The following is a 24,971-nucleotide window of genomic DNA, read 5'->3' on the forward strand; positions in this document are numbered from 1 at the left end:
GTGGCTTTTCTTCCTCTCTTTATCAAAACTTCCTAACCTATAAAGGCAATCTAACTAATCAATTTTTCATCATGACATTAAACACCAATGGTGTTTGTTTGTTTGTTTATGGTAACACAGCTTGCTGTGAAATTCTTCATTGACCTTTCTAACCTCAAATTAGTAAAGTCTAAACCTAATTTCATTCTTCTATGAAAAATATTTGTATGGAATCTTATATTAAATAAGGTAAACCAACATGAATTTGTTTGCAATTGAACTGTTAAGATATCGTCTTATGAGTTTTGCAAAGTTTTAATGAACTGGTATCAGCTGCAATTCTGTAAGACTCCTTCTTCTTCAGCAAACATCCATAAACCCAAGGAGAGTATTCATCTGATTCCGTAGACTGTAAAAGAGTCTAACATTCTTCACCCTCTTACATTTAGTAGGAAATAACTGATATTTATAAGATTACTTGAGAAATATTTATAAGAAATTCTGGTCTGAAACAAACACAGAAATTTGACAAGGCCAACCAAGTAATAGAATTTCTAAGAATGAGGCATAGATAATGCAATTTGCCTTCTCTTAGCTTTAATCAATTTTTATTAAAAAATTCATTATGCTCTTTGTTTCACCTCATTTAAAGTACAAGACAAGTTAAGATCACTAATTGCTGCAGTTCTTAGTAATGTCATGAGAATATAGTATTTTTCAGCCAGATAAACAGTGATTCAGATATAAGTCAATTGGGAGGCAACTTGTAGTCTTATTCTCACAAGAATTTTTTTTTTTTACTGTTTGTAATAAATTAATTGAATATTTTACATCATCCCTGCAGCTTCCCTCACTCTCTTAGGCAAATTATATCTGTCAACTGTTCAAAAGCTGCATTATTTTGGACTTAGCCAGGTATTATTATTTTGAGTTTAGCCAAGTTTCCTTCGCTTCCCTGATTTCTCGTCAATTTTCTTTATCCAGAATAATATAATCTTATATCTTCAAAGTTTTCAACCATATTTTCTTTAAAGTGACTTAGGTCATCTATTTTGTCTTCTTAGTTATAAACCCAGATTTCAAATATGTTACTGTAATTATTATGAATGATTCTTTTCAACATTCTGGATATTAAATGTACAGGTGTAGAATAAGCTGAACCACTAAGATTTCCACTTGACTGTTTAGCTCTTAAATGCCGAGACTCAAACTTCATAACTTTTTTAACAATGTGAATAAACTTATGTTTTACCCATGCTACTCTTTTGATTCTCAAATGATCTATTGGTACTGATGGTATGCAATTAGACGCAATAAAATATTTTATTTGTCAAAAATAATCAATTTTTTTGTGCTTAATGCTATCACTAGTTAGCCGGACAGTTACGTGAATAAAGTCTATGAAGTTGTAATTGAAAGAATGTGTTCAAATTGCTTTAAGCTGTTACAGTTCCTTTAACCAACTTCAGGAATAAAATTACCTGTAACAATCAAGATAATTTATTTTTTAAACCTTTTAATTCCCTTTTTTAATTTTATCATTCTGTAGGTAAAACTGTTTGTAAAACTCTTAAGTTTGTTTTTCTGTATTAGTGTATAAATGTAAAATGCAGATTTATTTTGAAAGTTATGCATGTGTCTATCTTCAATGACATTTACTTACACATTTTCAGGAATAAAATTACATAGTCTCTGGTTTATTTTCTTATCGACCATCTGGTCTATAATTAATTGTCCCAACACCTCATATATATCAATCCTTGTTACATTCAGAGTAGTAACATTTACAGTTATCAAAATATTAACCTTTATCACTGGTACAGTGTTAAAAAATTCCAAGTTAACAATGCACTCTTCATGTTGTCTGTTCTAATTGTATTCATTACTTTATACAGTACATAATATTTAACACTTGAACACTGAAGTTATGTGGATTATAAATCAAAGACCTATGAGAATCTTTAATGACATGGTTTCCCATTTTCTTCTGCATCCTTTCACTATTGAACTACTACCGCCTTCATCATTAAGAATGATTTCAAATATCTTTTTTAATGAATATATTACATGATCAACTATATTATTCGACAATATAAAAGGAGATTTAAAACACTTTCAGACTGGTTCCTATAGCTATCGGATAATAACTATGGGATTGGTAATTTCACTGATGAGCAGCTTCATAATTAGATCTGCAAATATCTTCTGAAAGAGCAATTCTTTATAATTTGGAACTATGAAACTGCATATTTAATCATTTTTAATTCTTGTTCGTCACGATCCCGAATGCGGCCACAAATGGCGACCCATCATAGGATAGATCTTAATTACTACTTCGGACTCTCTAACAGGCCCAGTCGCTTCTGCTATCAACTTTAGAAGCTCGCAAACTGAACTGCTCTTTTCCGAGGCAAATTTTAGTTTAATCTAGCCGCCGCCGCTGCAAACCACCTACAGACTATTAAAAGGCTATTAACAGGGCGTCAATATGCATAGCGCCTTTTGTCGCTTCCTGGTGATAACGTTTTCTTCAGTACCAAACACTGGGTAAAAAAATCAGAATATCTGTTTTTAGTAGTTTAGTTTCAGTAGTAGTTTTTAGTTTAGTCACTTAGTTTTATCCTGTTACTCAGTTTAGCAAAAGTCTAATTCACGTAACTCATAGGTTTAATATTTTCATGAATTTCTTCACAAGCTATATTAATCGTACGTTACATCGAACTTACAAAGTGTACTGTTTTTTTTACATTTCCATCCCATTGGTTTTAAAATAAAGGTCGTACATTAAAAACAATTCAATAAATAAGAGATCAAGTGATTGATTTTTTTTATTTAAAACATTTTTCTTAATGTTGAGGATGAGATTAATGTATTGATTAATGAATAATGGTAAAACAACAAACAAAAGCTGATCCAATATCGTCAAATACAAAACAAACTCCGGAGATGTTTACAGCGGCGTTGGGCAGCGTGAGAACTCTCCTGTGAACAGGGAGATTCAGTTTGCAGTGGAATGAGTGTTGTCTGCGTGCGATTGGTTAGATTGAAACGAATGATTGGTGCTTGAATTACATACGTCTTTAAAGTGTGGTGTTTTGTTTGGGTATCACTTAGTTCGGTGTTTTATTGTGTGGCATTCGAAATCGTTGACTAATCCGAATTTAAAAAATATTATTTCTCAGACCTTTTATCACTGCCACAGTGGTAATCCATGGTATATGTTGACTCGGTATCATTCATAGTTGTTGAGGCAACTTAATATATGGACGTCTTTTCAGTTCAGGTGGGTTGGTAGTATAGTTATATGTTAAAAACCATTTGAATTTTTTACTTTTAATACTTTGCTTCTGCATGGTGCACTGTATATATTATCAGATTTTACCCTTTGCTTGACTACTCTGCTGTACGTGTATATGTCAATAGACTTAATAATTTGTGTTAATGAAGATTTCCTGGGATGTTAACAGTAAAATCTCAATTTTTTCTATATGTTTTTGAACTATCAAATAAGGAACTTCAAATATAAATTTGTAAAACGGAAATATGTAAATTATAATGGAACAGGGTAGAATTCATGTGAATTAATAACCTGTCGCAATGTAACCCACATTTTATTGTGACGTGGCTTCGCTTAATAGTAGCGTGGTTAGTGTTACTGTCAGTATACACGAATTAAAGGAAATTTTGAGTATTATTATGTGTACTCAATCATTGTGTCAGCAAGCAGCAACCTAATATAGAAGCAGAAAATAATTGCAAAATACTAAAACAAAAGACAAGTAACTTTATGCAGGCTAAGTCTCTTTTTCTTTCTCCTTTCTACAATTTGTACGTGATAGTTTTCATGTACAATATATTTATATATACAAATTTGTAACTGGCTCCTTATAAATGAATATATGGCAAAACAAAAAAAAAAAAATATGGGCTCAAACACTTAATGCTCTGAAAAGCTTAACTGTCAAAAAAATTTCTAGAGTAGTTTGTATCTTAGTTTCATCTACAGCTCCAAGATACATGCAGATGTTATATAATTTTATACCATTATAAGTTGGTGTTTTTTTCTCAAATAAAGTTATTCTGTGAATCTGATATTGAAAATTGTATTTATTTCTTGTGTTGTAATTTTGAAGAAATTTTCGTAACAGGTTGCTTGCAACATCTTTCTCATGAGTAGTCATGATCTTTTCAAGTAGTTTATTAATTACTTCATTTCATTGATAATTTACTGTTTGTAGTTATATTGCTAGCAGTGTGTGTATGTGAATATTAGGTACTTGTTTGTTATCACACTACCGCTTTTTTGATGCAACTTCTTTGTTAAAAAACAACATATTAAATGTATTATTACAGTGTATTGAACAAAAAATATGTTTGTTTAGATTATGTTGACTCCATGAACTGATGATTTGTACATATATCAATTTGTTGATACGAAGGTTATGTTTACCTATGAATCATAGGTAAAATTAATCTTCGCTTGCTAACGTCATTTAATTAATGTTAGCATTGCACGAGTGAGTTTTATCCTCTGAAAATGTGATGTATTGTGTTTATGAATTTATACTGTATTTATGAGGTGTTTATTGATGTTTGGTAATTTTTAATTTTCATTAAAAAAAATGTACTTTTTCGACCTTATATAAACATTATTATTCATTTTTTCTTGAAATCTGAAGAAGCTGCGTAAAAAAATGGCAGTGCAAACAAGTACCAAATAATATATTGGAATGTTTGCTTTTAACATAGAAATGGTGTTCTTTAACTTTGATATTATAAGTCTCCGTGCTTGTGTTTCTTATAATTGCAAACATTTGCAGCCACCAATCCAGATGATCTTTATTTCTACAACATATATTCATACCTTTGTCACTATTGTTGTATCCTAGACTTTCTCTTTAGAGAAATGTCAGTTATGCCTTTGAGTCTTAAAGAATTTATATGGGATATTAAAATTATTCTTAGAAGTTTCTGCTTAGGTCCATAATTTCACTAGAAATTTTATCTTTGTAAATTTAACAAAAATTAAAGTACACGGTTGCTTCTGACAATTCCCATGTTATGGGGATATTTCTAGGATATAAAAATATCAGTCCTGGTGTTACTCAAGATATATCTACTCCATATGTGTTTCTGAAATCTGATTCTACAGTTACCAGGACATCCTAAAGGGTTGTCTGAACCAATTTGAATATTTTTAGTAGATACTCAGGATAAGACATTTAAGTTCATAGAAGTGCTCATCTGATGTTTTTCAGGACGCTTATATGAGCTTTCAATTTTAGGTACAATTTTTGTTAGATTATGTAAGTGTAATTTGTGACACGTACTTATAAGTATCATTTGAGTTACGTACTAATGTGTATATGTAATATTATATAATGGTAATACTATACTAATTAATGTACAATTCATACATTTTTTTAATGGACTCCTAATTGTATTCATTTGAATAGTTGAACAATAGATTAAGAGCAAGAAAAATAATTGTACATTGAAGTTAACTTCACACAAAAAACTATGACGTTCAATACAGTGGGAAGATGTTACTAGTTGCTGGAGTATAATTGAATAATTGGATTGCTTAAGGTAATGCTATGCCTGTTCAATACTAAGAATTTTAAGTTAATTAAAACTGAAAATTTAAAATATTGTCAATTTTGTTAAATCATAAATAATGTGTATATCATTTAAAAAAAGAAAAATTAACATTCTTAAAAATCTTAACCCTAGATTCATAAGCATTTGCCTCTCGGAAGACACGAGTTTCCAGGAATTAGTTTTTTGTTGTTAATTACCCTGCCGAGTCGCCCCTTCAACATTCTTATCTTCTATTCAATTGTCCCTTCAGTATTGAGCGGTTCACTCGGGCATCATGTGTGGTATTGGACTTTAACCACTTTTTATTAGTTCCATCGGCTGTGAGACGAAAGCTTAAGAATAGTGCTAGTGTCCATACTATATTGTGTTGCCAAGCAGGCGAAAGTTTATGAACAACAGTAGTGTTTGATTATATTGCATTGCCTACCAGAAGGAAGTTTATGAATTGTGTTTGTGCTTAAATTTATTTTATTATAATTGATAAAATTTATCATATATTAATTTTCCAAATAATAATGTTTATATTTTATAGTATTAATATTTTTATTGTTAGAACACTTTTCTTTCTGAAATTGCAGATTTATGCAAAAATGACAATGAAATTGAGCTCAAGTTCTTAGTTAATTAGACAAAATTGGTTTTGAAGCATTGATCCAGAAACTGTGGACAGTGATGTAAATAATATCGAAGAGAACGTGGAAGTGGAATCTTATTATAGAACTGATGACATTGTCGGTGATCCAGATTCACATCCTGACTAGTATCTCTCAGACAACGCATTTTATCATGCAAGAGTTGAAAAAGATATTGAAACTGATTCTGAAGTGGTATTTCCAGTACATCTAAGCGAGTCTACTTCTGGCAAAATTAGAGCTGGTGATACACCTACATTATAGTAGTAACTACATTAATAGTAGGCCTATAATAACAACTGATATTGCAAATTCCAGTCAGGAGGATTATAGCTTTCAACCCCAGGTCAGTGAAAGTAACTTTCAGTTAGAAATAATTATTACAGTTGATGTAGGTGGTGGTAGTAGTGATGAGGATTATATTCCTTCAGATAGAGAAAGTTCGCTTTCATCTGACAGAAATTCCGTTATGGAAGTTGATCCTGATGAAATAACAGGCTTAATTAGATTTTTAGCAAACACCACATGTGATATGAGAGAAGCAACTACTGTAACCTTGTCTTCTCTGGCAAGGCATAAAAATATTGTCCTTCCTAAATGAAGAACTTTGAGAGGTAAAAATGGCTACGCATCGTCTTGAAGTAAAAAAACACGATTTTCTACAGTTAGCAGGTGGAATATTATTTATTACAGACAAAAGCTTAACAGTAATGCCATGAATGTTAAAACTACCTCAGAAGCTTTTGGCTTATTCATTAAATCCTCAAAAGCAAACCAAATTATAACCCACAAATGTGGAGATCTCACATTAAAATTCAAAATATTCAGATCCAACTTCTGCAACATAAAACCTACTAATTTTAATGAGTTAAATGGGTTGTTAGGTCTTTTGGTTATGTCTGCTGCTATAGCAGACAACCATTTGACTTCCAGAGACTTACATGACTCTTCATTTAGTGGTACAAGGTGTATATCTGTAATGAGCAGAGATAGTTTTGGCTTCTGCTGAATTCATTGAGATTTGATGACTAAACTACACGGCCTGCTCGTAGACTCTTAGACAGATTAGCACCCATCAAACATATTTGGAAAGAAGTTGTAGATTCATGCCACAGTAACTCCTACATCATCTGGCTCCTACATCACAGTTGAAGAACAACTGCCCAGTTTTTGAGGATGTTGCCCTTTTAGGGTGTATTTACCGTCAAAGCCCAATAAATATGGGATTAAACAGTTCTATTTATAATGTAGGAACAGAATTATGTTCGATGTAGTGCCTTACCTGGGAAAATTACTAATACATCAGGACTTCCTCTACTTAGTGAAAAATATAACCAAAAGTATCCATGGCACTAACAGTTATGTAACCAGGGATAATTGGTTCATGTCAGTCCCTTTAGCATATTAATTTTTAAGAATTGTAAATTAACAATTGTGGAGACTTTACGCTCGGACAAAAAGAAAATCCCAAAAGAAATGTCAGACAAAAAATCAAGGAAGTTGAACTCATTCATGTATTTTTACAGCCAAGTAAATGTTTTGGTTTCTTACAAGGCCAAGCCGAACAAATAAGTTTACCTACTTTCCAACATACATGAAAGAAATACCATCGAAGAAGAATCGGGAAAGCCAGTTATTGTTCTATAATGCAACCAAAGGCGCGATTGATGCGTTTGATGAAATGACCTATTACATGAGCTGCAATAGAAAAACACAAAGATGGTCCCTCTGCTTCTTTTGTGGTACACCTTATATGTCCACCAACAACTTTTTCAAGTAGTTGGGGACGTGTTTCGTTAATAACACGAGTTATGTTTGCTTCCAAAGCGACAATAGTTGCTGGTTTATCAGCATAAACCAGAGACGTCACATATTCCCAAAGAAAATAATCTACTGGCGTTAGGTCACATTGATCTTGGTTATTGCACCATTTTGTGAAATAATTTTGTTGTTTCAATAAATCGATTGTTTCGGTAGCAGTATGAGGTGTGGGACCATCCTGTTGAAACCAGAACTGTTTCAGATCGATGTCATGCAAATTTGTAAACAAATAATCACTGATCATTGATCTGTAACGATCATCATTGACAGTAACATGCGCTCTGGCCTCATTTTTAAAGAAATAAGTACCGATGATGCCTCCAGCATATAACCCACACCATACAGTGCATTTTTCAGGATGCAATGGAGACTCGTAAATTTCCTGAGGAAATCTCTTACTCTATATACGGTTATTGTGCTCGTTGACAAAACCATTTAACCAGAAATGAGCTTTGTCGCTAAGCATAATTTTTCCATTTGATTTAGGCATCATTCACCAAACAAACGATGCTTATTGTGGTCTTGCACCAATTGCATCATGTGTGGGTGTAGACTAAGATTTTTACGTAAAATTTTCCATATGGTGGATGGACAAAGTTCAAGTTGTTGAGAATGGTGATGAATAGACACATTTGGATCTACTTCAACACTATCACTGACAGCATCGATATTTTCGTCTGTACTTACAGATCTTTGACTTTGTAGTTTTTCATTGAATAGAGTAAATATTTTTCAAAATTTAACAATAGTTCAATGAATAAGTTGCTTTGATGTACAATTATGTGGATCATACGAATTACGAAGTGCTGTATATGTTTGGCAAACAGAACATTGATTTTGGAAATATATTTCCACAATTTGTAAATGTTGTTGCAGCATCAGTTTTTCCATGATCATTTTCCAGTGCTCACTGATCTGAAATGACAAAACAATGTCATCAAAACAAAACAAATGACAGCTGTCTCTATTAAAAGTTCTATTACTCAAAAAAAAAAAATCCTGTATTGCACTGTGCACTATGTATTAATAAAATAAGTGTTTTTTAAATTAAAAATTAAAAATAAAAATTTTTAATTTTTCCACCTGCAGTAGTCTGAGAAACGCATGTCTTTTGAATAGCATGTGTAAATAATAGGCTTATGAATCTAGGGTTAAGAACATAGTTGTAAAAAGTTTATCTACTTCTCTTTAAAGCTGATTTAAAGATGCAATCAATAAACCACACAGGCACAGTGTATCTCCACATAAAATACAATAATTAACTTCTGTAAATTTTATGTTAAAAACAACACGCACTTAACAGATGTTAATTACAGTATGAAAATATTATACAGTAATATCCTTTAATCCGGCATGTTTGGGACATGAAGTATGCTGGATTACAGGAAAAATGTTGGGAAAAATGGGGTGAAATTAGAACTAAACAAAAAAATGGCAGTAAAACATCATTTGTATTATGTATTAAAAGAGCATAAATAGCATAAAACATTCGTTAATACAGTATATACAGTAAAACCTAACAGTGCACTGTAGGCCTTAAAAAAATTAAAGTGAATAATGAGAACATCATTTTAATTCTTTAAACAGTTTAAATAAAGTAGTATAAAAAATTACAGTATTCAATACAGTACAGTAAAGTGCACTGCACAAAGAAAAATGAAAATGAGTTCTCTTAATTCTAAGTTGAGCAAGAAGGTTTATCAAAGTCTGTTGTTCTTGTTGGTAGAAAACATTTTAAACAAATGTTGAATATCGGTTTGTTTTCCAGTCTTCTCTCTTAATTTTTTTAAAAGTAATTTCGTATAATGTGGAGTTTCTTTATTTCAGTATATGTGAACGAACTTCTGCATTCACCAAATTTAATAAACGTGTTCAAGACATCAGCTTCTGATTCTGATTAGGGTTCTCTATAGGCAAATCACGTAATACTTCTAATTCATCATCAACAGTTTCACTGTGAGTAATTTCGACATTTTGATGCATTACTTCAGGCCAAAGTTTACACCATGACTTTTTCAAAGTTTCCTTTTTTACCCCACCCTAAGCCAAAGTAGTAATAAAAAGATAGCCTCTTTAACCCGTTGAAGCTGACCTCCGTATTTCGTACAGACTTAACTTTTGTGTTATGCCACCAACCTCTGTAAGAAATATGGACTACTGCATGATGTAATTTGCACTGCCCACATGTCCTCAAGGTCGAAGTTAGAGAATTTGACTAAATAGCATTATAGCTGAAGTAATGAACTTAGGTTTCAAAGTAAGTGACCCCATTATCATCATTTTTATTTACAGTATTTGCAATATTGTTAGCATAATCTATGATGTAAAATGCCAGATACCCATTTATCATTATATGTTACTCTATCCTTCTTAGTCTTCTAGTTTCAAATAACTGTAGAAAATTTATGATCAATAAACATAGCAGCATGTTCTTAAATTACTTGGTACTTTATAGGGCATTCAGATATTATTTTGTTCTGCTGTTGAGCCATATAGAACTTGCTTCTGAATCTGGGTTAGGCCTACACATTCAGTCTTCCAATAAACACCATTGCTTCTTCAAGTAAATGTTTGACTGAAGCTGATCTTGAGATGATTTTGAATTATTCCGATGAAAGTTTATTTTCTGATAGTGATACTGACAGTGAAATTTGTGAAAATCTTCTTGTAGAATCTGCATGACACTAACAAAGCTTGCCTGAAGTAAATTTATTTGAAGGTTTTGATGTCCAATTAGATGTGTGTGTTTATTTACAATGTAGTGAAAAGCACATACTGTATATTTTTTTCTACATGACATTAATGATAGCGTAAGGCTGCATTAATTTTTTTTGTATTGTAGAATTGAATAAAATAGACTTGTATGTAGAATTGTTCTTGGATTATATAATTAGTGTTAGGAGTAAAATTAATCATTTATATGGTGATTTCGAATAGTTCTCATAGGATAATAGCAAAAAACAAATAATATGAACAGAATAATAGCTATTTAATGATGATATTAACAATATATTTACTTTTCTGTCCATATTGGTGAAAATTTTGTAATAATTCCACATTTTTTGGCTGTATTGTAGAAATTTTAACAAAGATGTGCATTTTGTACTGAAATTATTTAAATCTACTCTGTCCATGGACTGTGGTCAGGGCATTTAAATCCTTTGATGCCGAAGGGTTAATAGAGGGGAACTGTCCTTGAAAATCCTTTGCAATTTGATGCCAGTAAATTCTGTACACAGTAACGCCTGTAGTGTGACTTAAAGTTCTATATTTCCCTTTGTTCCATTGGTGGAAGAAAGGTTGTAACATTGGGAGGAAAATATGCGACTGAAATGTTACCAGACACTAATTCCTATTCATTTGGATAAGCTTTGCAGTTTTCTAAAAGTAAAATAGCCTTACCATTTTCTCGCATTTTCAATGTTTCAAAATTACTTTTAACAGCTGGCACAAAGTCTTTGAAGAATCTGTTTTTTTAAATTCTTGATTCATCGATGCACTTGAATGTACTCCATATATCACAGGTAAGGTTTTAGGCCTTATTGACTCTCATATCAAAAAAGGTGTTAGTTTGTGATCACCTGACGAATTAGAACAGAACAATACTGTTAACTGATTTTTTTTTTCTTAAAATTTTTTACACATATCTCATCACCACCAGCTACAATTGTATTTGGTAAGCAATGCCACAAAAGGCCAGTCTCATCTGCATTATTTATTTGAAAAGTTGTAAGTTCATGTTCAGAAACAACAGACTTTTTAATTTTGTTGAAATAATTTTGCTTTTTCAATTAGCAAAGGGGCAGTTATGGGTTCACCTCTGAATGTTTTGTGGAAATCTATTTATAGAAAACCCAAACTAGTTGTTCTGACTTGGTTTTTTTTTTAAAGTTTGCCTTTCAACATTTTTAAAAGTTTCTGATTCATTCTGAAATTGTTTCAACTTTACTTTTTTTATGTCAAACTGTTGATGACTATGTAGGTAGGCACATCTTTCACAATGATGTGCCTACTTATGCCATTTTCAAACTTCTTGACAATTTCCACCTTTTGAGCCAAGTGAGAGTCAGATGTTTTTTTTGAAGAAACATCAGTAACTTTAGGACCTGTGAGACTGTCAATCAGAATCTCACAAGCACTATAAAACACATTTCTTTCAGCTGACAACAAACGATTAACAGCTTGAGTGTAAAACCTAACTAAAATGATGGAAACTGAATATAAAACGTCAACTAAGATGTAGTAACGAACTTGTGGTCCCTGCACCTTTACGTTGTCACCTGAAGACAGCTGAAAATGAGCGCACTGTTATATTTTACGACTATCCCCCTCCAAGTATGCTGTTCTATCTGACGCAACAACTTCCCTTTTTGCCTTCGATCGCATATGAGCTTGAATCAGATGTGATTGCTTGTTTTATGATAAATTATTTTTTTCTGAAAATCGTGCCAGAAAATAGGATGCTGGATTAAAGGAAATTTACTGAACATAACAAATAAATATCTTGTACAAGACCAAGTTGAAAACAATCTAATAAATGATGAAATTAGACATAGATCAGATATATTATTTGACGCTTTATTATTAGTTCTAGATATAATACCATCATCTGGCCAATTGATTTCTTAAAAATATTTTTTCGATTATCATGAAACTGAGTCTTGGTTTTATTTTAAAAGTATACATTTCATTTTTATGAAATGAAATGTATACTTGTGCTATGAGTATACTTGTATACTGAGCTATGAGTTTATAATTGATATTGGTATGTAAAATAGATATGTTCCTATAAATTTAAAAGTTTGAAGATAGAATATGAATATTTATCTAAAAATGAAATTATTATATCATTACTGTGACAGGATAAAGAATTTATTCCTTTTGTTTGGAAGGTTTTGGTTTCAAATTCCTACTTGGTGTGGTGTTTTTCATCCATCTTAAAATTTGTTTCATCATAAAAAGAGTAATATGGTGGTGATATCCTCCTATTGTCAGTATGGATAAGTAAATGGTGTAAATGCCAATCTCACCACTGGGCTTGCTAAGTTCTCAGTTGATTTCTCTCACAAATTACTAGTGCTGTGTGACTATTTTCATTTTTAAAGTATAAATTGAGGACTGTGACACCTGAAAGTATACAGCAGATCCATTTAACAGCAGTTAGCTATCCTCAAGTTTTTTAACACAGTCCAAATAATGGTGTGTAGTTCTGTTTATTAATGTAGCAAGTAAGATGATAATGGACTTAGATGATAGACATAGATGATTGTTGGGAAATGAAGTTTCACTTTATACCCTAAAAGGAGTTCATTGAAGTCGGTAACAGGTGTATTTTATAAGAGAATAGATTTTTTATCATATAGGTGTATTAGGTTTCAAAGTATAATTTGTAAATAAAACTTGAAATAAAAAAATCAATTAAGTTTTTCGCTTTTTAATATGAAATACTTTTTTGCCATACACTGTGTCTTGTTTTTACTTAATTATTGACTAATAAATTATAATAGCTATTACTTTTTTTAGGATGTGTGGTAAAGACGGAAAGCTTGTAGAAATGAAGGCTCTCATTCTAGTTGGAGGTTATGGTACTAGACTGAGACCGCTTACGCTTAGTCGGCCAAAACCGCTGGTGGAGTTTGCCAATAAACCCATGTTGCTTCATCAGATGGAAGCATTGGTCGAGGCAGGCGTAACTCAAGTAGTACTTGCTGTGTCTTATCATGCTGAAGAAATGGAACGTGAACTGAAGGAGCAGGCCTCACGACTTGGTGCACGTTTGGTGTTTTCTCATGAAACAGAGCCTCTTGGTACTGCTGGACCTCTAGCACTTGCTAGGGACATCCTTAGTTCTGAAACGAATGAGCCATTTTTTGTACTGAATTCTGACATAATTTGTGATTTTCCATTTAAAGAATTATATTCATTCCATAAAAGTCATGGAAAAGAAGGAACAATTGTTGTTACAAGAGTAGAGGAGCCATCCAAATATGGTGTTGTTGTATATCAGTCTGATGGTTGTATACAGAACTTTATTGAAAAACCACAGGAGTTTGTATCTAATAAGATAAATGCAGGAATGTATATATTGAATCCATCAGTTCTTAAAAGAATACAGGTTCGACCAACAAGCATAGAAAAAGAGGTATTTCCATACATGGCACAGGAAGGACAGTTGTATGCTATGGAATTACAAGGATTTTGGATGGATGTTGGGCAACCTAAAGACTTTTTAACAGGTAAAATTTTTGTTTTTATCATTTTTAGTTAATAAGATAGATGGGTGCTTGTACTTTGTATAAAATAAGAATGTTGATTATGTAAATTGGATATCCTGAATACTCATGCAGTGGGCTATGAATTAGGAAGAATGATTATGTTGGGTTGTAATTGGATTTGTAAAGCGATATGTGTATGTTTTAATTATTAAAAAAAATGTTTTAAGTAATATGGCAAATATGTTATACAAAATCCATCTTATAGCTGTACTATTTTTGTTAGAATTTCATGCTAACTACATTTTAGGTATTCTCAGTAATGTTACACTTAGTGTTACTATAAGTGGGTTATGTAATTATTAAGGGGATACCTCTGTAATTTCTCTGATGCGCTATAGTTCTACTTGTTTTTTTTGTTATTAAATTACACTCTTGAATTCGTTTTTTTAAGATTGTATGTTTAATACTGGACCAGGTTCCAGTATTATCCTTTGATGAAAGAATAAAATCTTTTAACACCATGTTTGGATAAGCCTCTTTTATTTAGTCCCATGTTTGCAGTTTACAATTTATTCTACAGAATGTTCATCTTAAAACAGACCCCCATCACTTAGTTTAGTCTATAAATAATAGTTACTACTACTTTATTATTATTTATGTAGTCTATACATAATAATAATAATAATAGTATGGTTAGACTGTAAATAATAGTTTATTGGTAGTTTAATAATCTAATGAAGTTATTGTTGATGTCCATCCACTTCTATGCACTTTTCATCATGATTGACAATGTTCCTGGCTACTCTTGTTAGCAGTTCTCTATTTATTTCCCGAATGACATTGGTAATGTTTGTCTTAAATTCTGCAGGGTGTGTGGATTGCTCCTAAAAATAATATATTTTACAGTATTCTCACAGAAAGAAGTTTGGTCTAGTCATATAAGGGTATCTTGGTGGCCACAATTCTTTAGAAATGATTCTTCCATAAAAAAAAAATCCAGTAGCATCTCCATAGGATAAGCTGTATGGTAAATGGTGCTGTCCTGTTGCAACCTGCAGTCATGCTCATCCTCTTGCACGAAGGCTATGAATTGTGGTTGATTGCAGCATTCACAGTTTTTAAAAAATCAAGGGTCCTATTGTTTGTCATCTTGAAATCACATACTTTACACCTATTTTTTGTGGGTTTAGGGAAGATACACAGGAAATGTGCTGGTTTTCAGTACTCCATATCCGGTAGTTCTGACTATTAACATACCCATCAAGATGAAAAGTAATGATTTTGCGTGAAACTAGAGGAAACTTTCACAGAAGCGTTTCAACTTTTGAAACAAGCTTATGGAAATGATTCTCTGGGTCATACACAATATTATTACGAATGGGTTTTACGATTTAAAAAAGTGGCCATCAGTCGATTTAAGATGACTGTTGAACAGGAAGGCCTTCAACTTCAGCTGATGACACCCATGTTCAGAAAATCAATGATCTGGTGTGTTAAATCACCGATCGACTTGGAAGATGTGCAGAAGAGGTTAGCATTGCAATTGGATCATACCATGACATTTTGACTAAAAAATTGAACATGCATCAAGTTGCAGCAAAGTTTGTTACTCGTTTGATGACTGAAGAGCAGAAAGAATATTGAGTGGATGTTTGTTGGCAACGTCTTGAACAAGTCAGTGATGATAAAACATTCATGCAAAGGATTATAACAGTAGATGAAAGCTGGGCTTACGGCTACACGACATTGAGACAAAAGTTCCATCATTACAATGAAAAGCAATAGAAAGCATGTCAGTCTCGATTCATTGTCAAGAGATGTCTCTATTTTTTATTTATTTTAATGGTATTGTACATTTTAAATTCTTGCCTCAAGGTGAAACAATGAACCGTGCGTACTATCAAGGCCTTTTACAATGGTTACGTAAAAAAATCTGTAAAAAGAGACCAGAGTTGTGGCAAGATAACTCATGGTTATTCACCACAACAATGCGCTTGCACACTCAGTTATGTGGCAAAAATCAGATGAGTGTCCTCCCTCTACTGTTCTACTTGTCAGAACTGGCTCCTTATGATATTTTCTTATTTCTAAAATGAAAATCAGTAATGAAAGGGTGTTGTTTGGAGACTATTGATGACATTAAAGGAAATTTGTCATGGATCTAAAAAGCCATTTCAAATGAAGCTATCCGGGATTGCTTCACAAAGTGGAAATATCGCTATGAAAAGTGTTTGAATAGGGGAGGAGAGTGCTTTGAAGGGGTCAAGGTCCAATAGTCTGTAAAGTTAATAATAAAGATTAAAAAAATAAAGTTGGATATTTTCTGAACAGACCTCGTAACTTCTATGTGTTTATAACTTTCCCCTATTACTTCTAGAACATTCATGCTTTTAACATAGAAAATTGGTAAAATTGACATAGAATTATAAATATATAAATACTTTTAATTAATCTTATGTATTTATGAATTTTTTGATGTACAGTAGTTTTTTTTTTAAAAATGTATGATTTTATTCATTTGAAATAAAGATATTGAAATGAATATTTAATATGAAGATATAGCAGTCTTGTGAGAATGCTATATTTATTAAATTTTTTTATCAGCATGAACATATCTTAATTCCACATTTACATACACAAAATTAAATGCAACAAATGAAATAACATTTATATTGATAAAACCAACAAATCATTTAAAAAAAGATTTTCCGAACATACACAACTTACAGAAAAAAAAGAGATATATCTAATGTAGCTGACCATTTGTTAGATTTTGGAAGTTTATAATAATGATAAAAGAAATGATTGTATTTGTGAAATATTACATTTATAAATATAAAATGATAAACCACCATATCATGTTTGAAGATGATGATTTAGTTAAAAACATAATAAAAATTCAATCTAATGTATTGACAGTTATGACAGCAGGACAAAGGAAAAAACATTTTAAATATTATATCCTTCCAGTACTGGGCAGCAAAATTTGCGTATTCATCCATAATAAATTTCAAAATTCTCAAAAAAGTTTTGACAAATTAACAAAATTATAAATAAATGTAACTGTACAAGGGTGAATCAGATTTAAACAGTAATTTTGCTATTCTACGCAGCAAGCAGTTCCAAGCTGGATGGCGGAGTGGGTGTTTAATGTTCGGTGTGTTAGAGATGGGGAACCAGCTTAGATACCTCCTCCCTCTGTTCTGTCATCAATACAGCCATGAGTAAGAGGTTCCGTTGACTGTTGCACAGTGTATAAATTGTCATAAAGTGTTTAACTAATGAAGTTATTAAACCTATGGAGATTTTAACTCTTTTATAGGTACAGTTTAGGGATGCTACACTGGTCCAGTACTGAATATATACCATGGGCCTGATAATTTAAGGGCAGGCGAGAAAGTGTAGAAAACGAAATCTTGGTGTTAGCCAAGGTCAAGTCTCACAGCTGACAACATCCATGCCATTTGAGAGCTTATTGAAGGTGATTACCAGTTTACTGTTGAAGAAGTTAAGTCAAAAGTGGGTATCAGCTATGGGAGTGCTCAATCCATTATCACTGATCATCTTAGCTTTAGAAAAATTAGTGCTTGATGGGTTCTGAGGTTGTTGACTGAAAATCTAAAACAGGTTGGAGATCTGTGAGAGACTTCTGAATCGATTTTGGCAAGAAGGGGATGATTTTTTGAGCCATATCATCACATGTGATGAGACATGAGCCCATCACTACACTTTGGAATCAAAAATGGTGAATAAGAAAAGGTGAAGGAAAGATGAGGGCTGCCCAGTGAAGACCAAAACCTGTCTGTTAGCTGGAAAAGTTCTTGCAACAATTCTTTTTTTATTCAAGAGAAGTTTTACGTATTGATTTTCTTCGCAATCAATGAATGGTGAATGCGACTTACCAACATTTTTTGCCTACTGCTGCAGTCAATAAAAACTGCCTACCGAAACAAAATACAGGATCAGAGATGTCATCTTTCTTCATGACAATGCCAGGCTGCACACTGCGATTTTGACAGGAGATTAATTGGAAAAAAATGCTCTGGGAAACCATCAACCACTCGCCCTACAGTGCAAATTTGCTCCCTGTGACTATTTTTTGTTTGCGCCCTTGAAAGAATTGCTTGAAGGGGGACGATTCTAAAACAATGAAGACGTTGAGTAGCGTGTGCGTAGTTGGTTGATGACTTGTTCTCAAACTTTTTATGAATAAGGAAAATTCAAGCTTTGAGATCGTTGGCAAGAGTGTGTAGATCGTGCAGGAGGCTATATAGAGAAATGCTGAAGGTATGAATTGTGTATATTTATTAATCAATAAATTAAAAAAAATTTCAGTTTATATGTGATTCATTCTGAATCAAATATATATTTGATTCAGGTTGCTATGAAAATCAATTCTTGGAATTGATGTAGCAAGCAAGTTTAACTTATCTATTTATTGTGCTTTGGATTTCATTTAATAATATATTAAATGAAATCAAAAACACACATACACACATGTGTCTGCCACACACACAGACAGACAGACAGAGAGAGAGAGAGACACACACACACACACACACACACACACATACAGAGAGAGAGAGAGAATGAGAGAACTCTTTTTTCTTGCTGTTATTATTAAACTATTGTAAAAGTAATATTTTGAGAACGTTCATTTTTACTAGTGTTTTGCAGTTTTTGTGTCATGTGGACGATTTAAAATAAAATATGTTAAAAAAGAATATGACAATGTGTGACAAAAACATAAATTTGTTTCCTCATAATAAGAAATACTTAGAAAAGATCATAATTATTGCTATCTTATTTAAATAATTTCTTTGCTTATATTTGTTTTATTAAGTTTATTTTACTTATTAACCAGATTTATGTAAATATTACGATTTAGATGATTGTACTTGTTAATATCAATAATGTGTTTATAAAAATCTCCTGTAAATCCCAATATAGAGATTGGAATTCATCTTGTAAGGTATTTTGGCAGATAAAAATGAAAAGACAAAGAAGTCAAGATTAAATTATTAAGAAAATTTAAATATATTCATATATTTTATGACAATGAAGATATTTGGAAGAATACTATCATAGTAGTTAAGCCTAATATTATGAATTCATCACTCATTTGATGTGATGGCCAATGCTGTTTTTCAGACATCAACTTCTATTTGTTTGGTTCAAAATCTGTTCTGTGTGGCAGAGTGGTAGCATGTTAGCCTTTCATTTGGAAGTTCCAGTTTTGAATCCTGATTAGGCATGACATTTTTCATATGCTACAGAAATGCCATTTTTATCTCCCATGCACAAGCTTCAAGGATATTTGGTGAGATCATGAAGCAGACAAAATATAGACATAGATTTGGCTCCACATTGTCTCTTCTTGTATTTGGTTTTCATGTGTATGAGGTGAGAAAATGTTGTCTCACACAGGTGTGTAGTGGCAAATGGAACAGATGTATTACAGACATTTTGGAAATTTCAGGATGAACATTCTCATATTGGAACCAAAACTCCAGTAACAGTAACAAAGGAAACAGTATTTTGAACATCAAATCACAAGACAGCTTGATAAGTTGCTATTTTTCAACAGATGTTAGTTCATATTCCTTGTCTAGAAAGGGAATTTTCATCCTATAATTTTTTTCAGGAGAAATCTGAAAATACAGTCATTGAGACTCTACTAACCTCATATGTTCAGTTATACTTTCAGCTAGATCACTAGGAACGGGTTGTTCACTGAAATCACTCAGTGTGTAAAAGGAATCATATTTCCCTTTCTCCAAACTGTTGTACCACAAATTTAACTTCTTAGCCTCTAACTTGTGTTGTGCAGAAAACATAGTGACAGATGTACCTTGAAGGCTCGAGTTAAAGAGTATTCAAGATGTTAAAAATGTATGCCAAATAAGCAAGAGACAAGAGCCCTGTGAAACCATTTAATTGTTTGTAAACTCCAATTTCTTCATCACAAAGCACAAACAGCTGCTTCAGAACATTATCCTAAGACAGCAAACAAATTTCTGAGTTCAATAATTAGTGTTCATGATCACTTTCCATTTTATTGCAAAGAGTAGAAAATAAAGAGGATGGATCTTAATAAAATTGACAATTTTTACTGCCTCATCTAGTACTGTTTCATTTTAGAGAGCGTATGTCAAACCTGTATGTATTACTTTCATATTTTCTCAATGGAAAAATGATAATTATTTAGTCATTCACAACATTGAAAAGGATTTCAGCAATTGTATGAAAAAGTACCTCTCACAGAACAAGTTGTCTTCTCAATTTTTATTTTCATGTTCATATCACACAAAAGGGTGCACTAGATTAGCATTTTTTGAAGTATTTGACTTTCATTCAGCTGTAACACAGAATATTTACTTTACATAATTGTTCTAGCAAAATATTTTTCACATTTTGAACTATCTCATTGATGCTTTCTTTCATATTGTTTTTCCACTGAGCAAGTTCTTTGCTATTGCTTTTGTTACAACAAAATTGAATCTTCCCCAGTTTTATGGGGTTGTTCACTTATAGTGGTCAGAAGGGCAACATCGTAAGAGGCAAGAACAACCCCATAATTTTTTTAATGTTTTTATTATTTGTTCTATTAACAATGTTCTTACTAAATTCTATGAACCATGAAGTTGCAGTTTTATTGTTTTGAAAGTATTTTACCGGCTAATTAACTGATTTATGTTTTGTTTCAAGATGGCATCTTGACTTAGATGATTTCATATATATATATAATCAGAGAAATGTGTTTTGGTTATCATTTGTTTTATTACTTAATGATTTGAAGTTAATGATTTCCACTATACTTTTAAAATATTCTTGGTTGATATATGGTACTAACTAAATGTAGGATGGATTTGCAATAAGATTTGGATGCACTGGAATAATTTGTATTAACGATAATTTTTTTTTGTAGGTATGAGTTTTTACTTAACTTCATTACGTCATAAGCTTCCCTCAGAACTTTATGCCGGTCCAGGAACAGTGGGAAACGTACTGGTTGATACTACTGCAAGAATTGGTTCTGATTGTCGTATTGGTCCTAATGTTACAATTGGTCCGGGTGTTGTTATAGAAGATGGTGTTTGTATCAAACGCAGTACAATATTAAGTGGTGCCGTTGTCCGTTCTCACGCTTGGCTGGATCAGTGCATCATTGGGTGGCGTTCTGTAGTGGGGCGTTGGGTTAGAATGGAGAATACCACGGTATTGGGTGAAGATGTTATTGTAAAAGATGAACTTTATATTAATGGTGGACAAGTTTTGCCTCATAAGTCAATAGCGACATCTGTTCCTGATCCTCAAATCATCATGTAATGATGGAGAGCTTCTGAGGAGTGCTTCAATATATGGCTAGTATTACTTTACCAGTCATAATGATATATCTTGTGATGGTCTTTAAAATATTTGTATATTTCTTGTATAATAATGTAATTATGTGCATATATGTGATTGTAGTGGATATCTTGATATAATTTTTATTGAAAGTTGGTTTTAAATACATAAAGTTTTGTTTTACTCTGTTACTTTTTGTTTATCAAATTACTTTTTATTTTATCTATTGCAGTTACATATTGGTACTTCATCTGAAATTATATACATTATTCTATTATTCCAGTAATAATGTATTTGGAAAACAGACATTCTTCAGAAGTATATTCTACGAGTCATGGTAAGAAGAAAGTTCATAGAGACGTGGATCTAGTAATGCTGTGTTTTCCAATTACAATTATTGAAATTTTTGTTCTAAATATATGGTAAAAAAATGCCATACATGGTTTCAGGCTGAAATGATTGAGCAAAATTGGGATTTCTATTGAAGTATTTGTAAAGAGGTATTCCGCAGCCAGATATGAGTTACTATATGAGAAATTATTTATAAAATTGTATAAATGGTTAAAAAACCCTCTTTCTGTTAAATTGCTTAAAAAAAATTGAATAAAACTAAAAAGAAATTTTAGAAAATTCTACTTTTATTAAAAACAAAAGAAAATGAGGTCATGAATTATATATGCATAATAAACTTTCTAATGGTAATTCAGTATAAAGTTTAACTTAAAAAGTTGTGTAGTGTTATCACAATTATTCAGTGGTTAAATAAAGAAAATAAAAATGTTTTTAATGTTATATGTATATTTTATTATAGTGTGTTATATTCAGTAATATAAGTTATACATATTATAAGTTATAAGTTATTCAGTAACATTTACAGATCGGATACAAGGAAAAATACACCTAGTTAGGTTCTTAATAAAACTGTGATACTTAGGATAAACTAAATTCCATCAACATCTTTATACTTTCTGCTCGTCAAAATAAGTAAGATCATTAGGCGTTAAAAATTAATATGAATGAAAAATAAAAAGTAAATGAAAATCTAAGTTACTCTATCAAACTTCAATTATTCTAATTAATTTGTCCATTTAATTTTTCTTAGTAACTTCTGTCTACTACTACTTCCCCGACTGTTATTTACAGGTGTTTAACCTAGAAATGGAAATTATTCTTAACAGTAAGTTTTGTAATAATTGTTTTTTTATTCGTTTCGAATAATTGATTTTTGTTTTTAGATGTTATCCAATATTAAATTGATTTCTGTTTCAGTTTACAATTTATAGTAGTTTTTCCGGCATTTTTTGGTTTGTTTTTTTTAATAAAAAAATTTTTAAAACTTCTCTTGATTACATTCTCTACAAAATTTTGTTGCAAAATGTTTTTTCGTGTTCTTTTTATTTAATGAGGTAGTTGTATGTAAAAAATTGTCTTTTGCAACAACTGTGTTTAGGGATAATAATTTTCTCAAAAATGACTAAGGATAGTTTTAAGACATGATTTTTTTTTAAATCCAAAATCAAAAGTTACAAGAAATTCAATATGATCTTTTCTCGCAAATCTTTTTTTCTCATTATTTTGAAACGAAGATATCATCATTTGTAATAAAATGTCCTTCTTAACTTGGCTACCAAATTTGAACTAGGAATTAAATATGGCTAAAATAGGGGGCTAATGTGGCGAGAATTACGGTACAGCCAGTAATTAAGTGCTTAGTAAATTTATATACTAATTCTACAAATGTTGATAATTCCGTACACATCCAGTTTAAGTATTCACAGGTGAAATATTTAACCTTGCTCTACCGTTAAAATATATAGAATTAACTATTATAATATAATGATAATAAATGTTACTCTGTAAATTATAAATAATTTGAAAATGTGAATAAAGAAAAGGAATGCAAATAAAAAAAAACAACTGTAAATACTCGGAAAACTTCAAAAGGAATGCTGGTTTGACCTACTTCTCTTGTATTTTTCAGCATTGAACGCTAGATTTTGCTGGGAGAGAAAAAAGTTTCCTCATAGGCATAGTCTATAGTCATGACAAACTGCTATCACTGGTCAACCAGAACATTGTCAAATTGTTATGCATGTGTGATAGTTACCTTAACCTTCACAATATAATAGCTGATGTGAAAAAAATAAACAGAAATAAAGTCTGGTGTTTTATAATAAAAAAAGGTATAATTATAATAATAATATAATATGCATATAATTATAATAGGTCTGCTGCTGACCTTAAATTGAGCATAACTCAAGAACAGCTCTACCAATCTTCTCAAATTCTCGCATACACTATGTCATATTATGATGCACTACTACAGAATATTTAAACTTAATCAATGAAATTGATTTAATAGTTTTGGAGATTTTTAAGCCAAAAAATGTTATACATGTATGGTATCTTTGTAAACTTTACACCTCAAAACATAATGAAAATTCAATTTCTGTCTCCTAATCCTACTGTACGACTAAAAGTAATACCATACTTTCTTCAAAAAGTCTGTAAAAATAATACGATTTTAATCCTTTTTTAATTGAACTTAATTATGCCAATTTTAACTGGCATAATAAATGCCAAATTAAGCATTAGTTTCAGATGATAGTTGATAATATGGCTCAAGAATATATCTTGGTACGAATTTGACATCTGATGAATAATAATATCTTGACATATATTGATATCTTGGAAAAGGTTGGTAAAGGTAGATTGATTACTAAAATTTTGGACTCGTGTTTTTTTGGTACGATCGAATACCAAAAACCTCGAAGAAGATATTCATTTTCTTTGTTGAAAGTATATTCACTTATAGAGCAGAATTATGGACTCTCCTGTCCAGACTGAAAAGTAAAATGATGGCAGTGGAGATGATTTTTTTGGAGAAGTTGTTGGTAGACCATTCAGGATCAAGTTCGAAATTGTGATATCTTGAGGAGGATGGAAAGGTCAGCTTTGTTAGCTGACTAAATCAAAGAACAACTCACCTGATGTGATCATGTGAGACGAATGGAAGGAAGTGAAATATCTTGGAAAGCCTGGACATGCATTCTAGCTAGATGAAGGAAAAGGGGGCATCCCAGGTGAAAATTGATGAATGGAATTGTTGAGGCCATGGATGAGATAGAGTAGTGGACGATGATGTGTTTGAAAATTACATTTTGAGGTTTCAGTGAATGGTCTTGTGCTTACCGCTAAATAATAATAATAAAAGACGATTCTTTTAATATTTTAAAATGGGTTTGTTTTCTAGATTATTTTTCAATTGATAGTTTCTATTACCTGAAAAAAGTATTAACAATGATAGATTACTTGTATCTGCTTCTAATTATATTTGCAATTACTTAAAGCACATAATTTATGTTAAGATGAACGT

General features: G+C 31.5%; 1 protein-coding gene across 4 annotated transcripts; it reads left to right on the forward strand.

The window, feature by feature from the left end:
• The first annotated feature begins 2,998 nt into the window (after window positions 1-2,998).
• Window positions 2,999-21,778, forward strand: Gmppb (GDP-mannose pyrophosphorylase B). Of its 4 annotated transcripts, none has more exons than XM_075365890.1 (4): window positions 2,999-3,262; window positions 6,159-6,558; window positions 13,557-14,269; window positions 21,177-21,778. In XM_075365890.1, exons 3-4 carry the CDS (start codon window positions 13,558-13,560, stop codon window positions 21,575-21,577), a joined length of 1,113 nt encoding a protein of 370 aa, XP_075222005.1. In that variant the 5' UTR covers window positions 2,999-3,262; window positions 6,159-6,558; window position 13,557; the 3' UTR covers window positions 21,578-21,778. The 4 variants fall into 4 exon arrangements, with proteins under 4 accessions (XP_075222005.1, XP_075222007.1, XP_075222003.1 ...); XM_075365892.1 differs by lacking the exon at window positions 6,159-6,558 and adding an exon at window positions 9,861-9,989; XM_075365888.1 differs by lacking the exon at window positions 6,159-6,558 and adding an exon at window positions 5,436-5,568 and having other exon boundaries at window positions 3,000-3,262.
• Window positions 21,779-24,971: the final 3,193 nt, after the last annotated feature.

This window comes from Lycorma delicatula, chromosome 5 (assembly GCF_047948215.1).
Source record: "Lycorma delicatula isolate Av1 chromosome 5, ASM4794821v1, whole genome shotgun sequence".
Taxonomy (NCBI): Eukaryota; Metazoa; Arthropoda; class Insecta; order Hemiptera; family Fulgoridae; genus Lycorma; species Lycorma delicatula.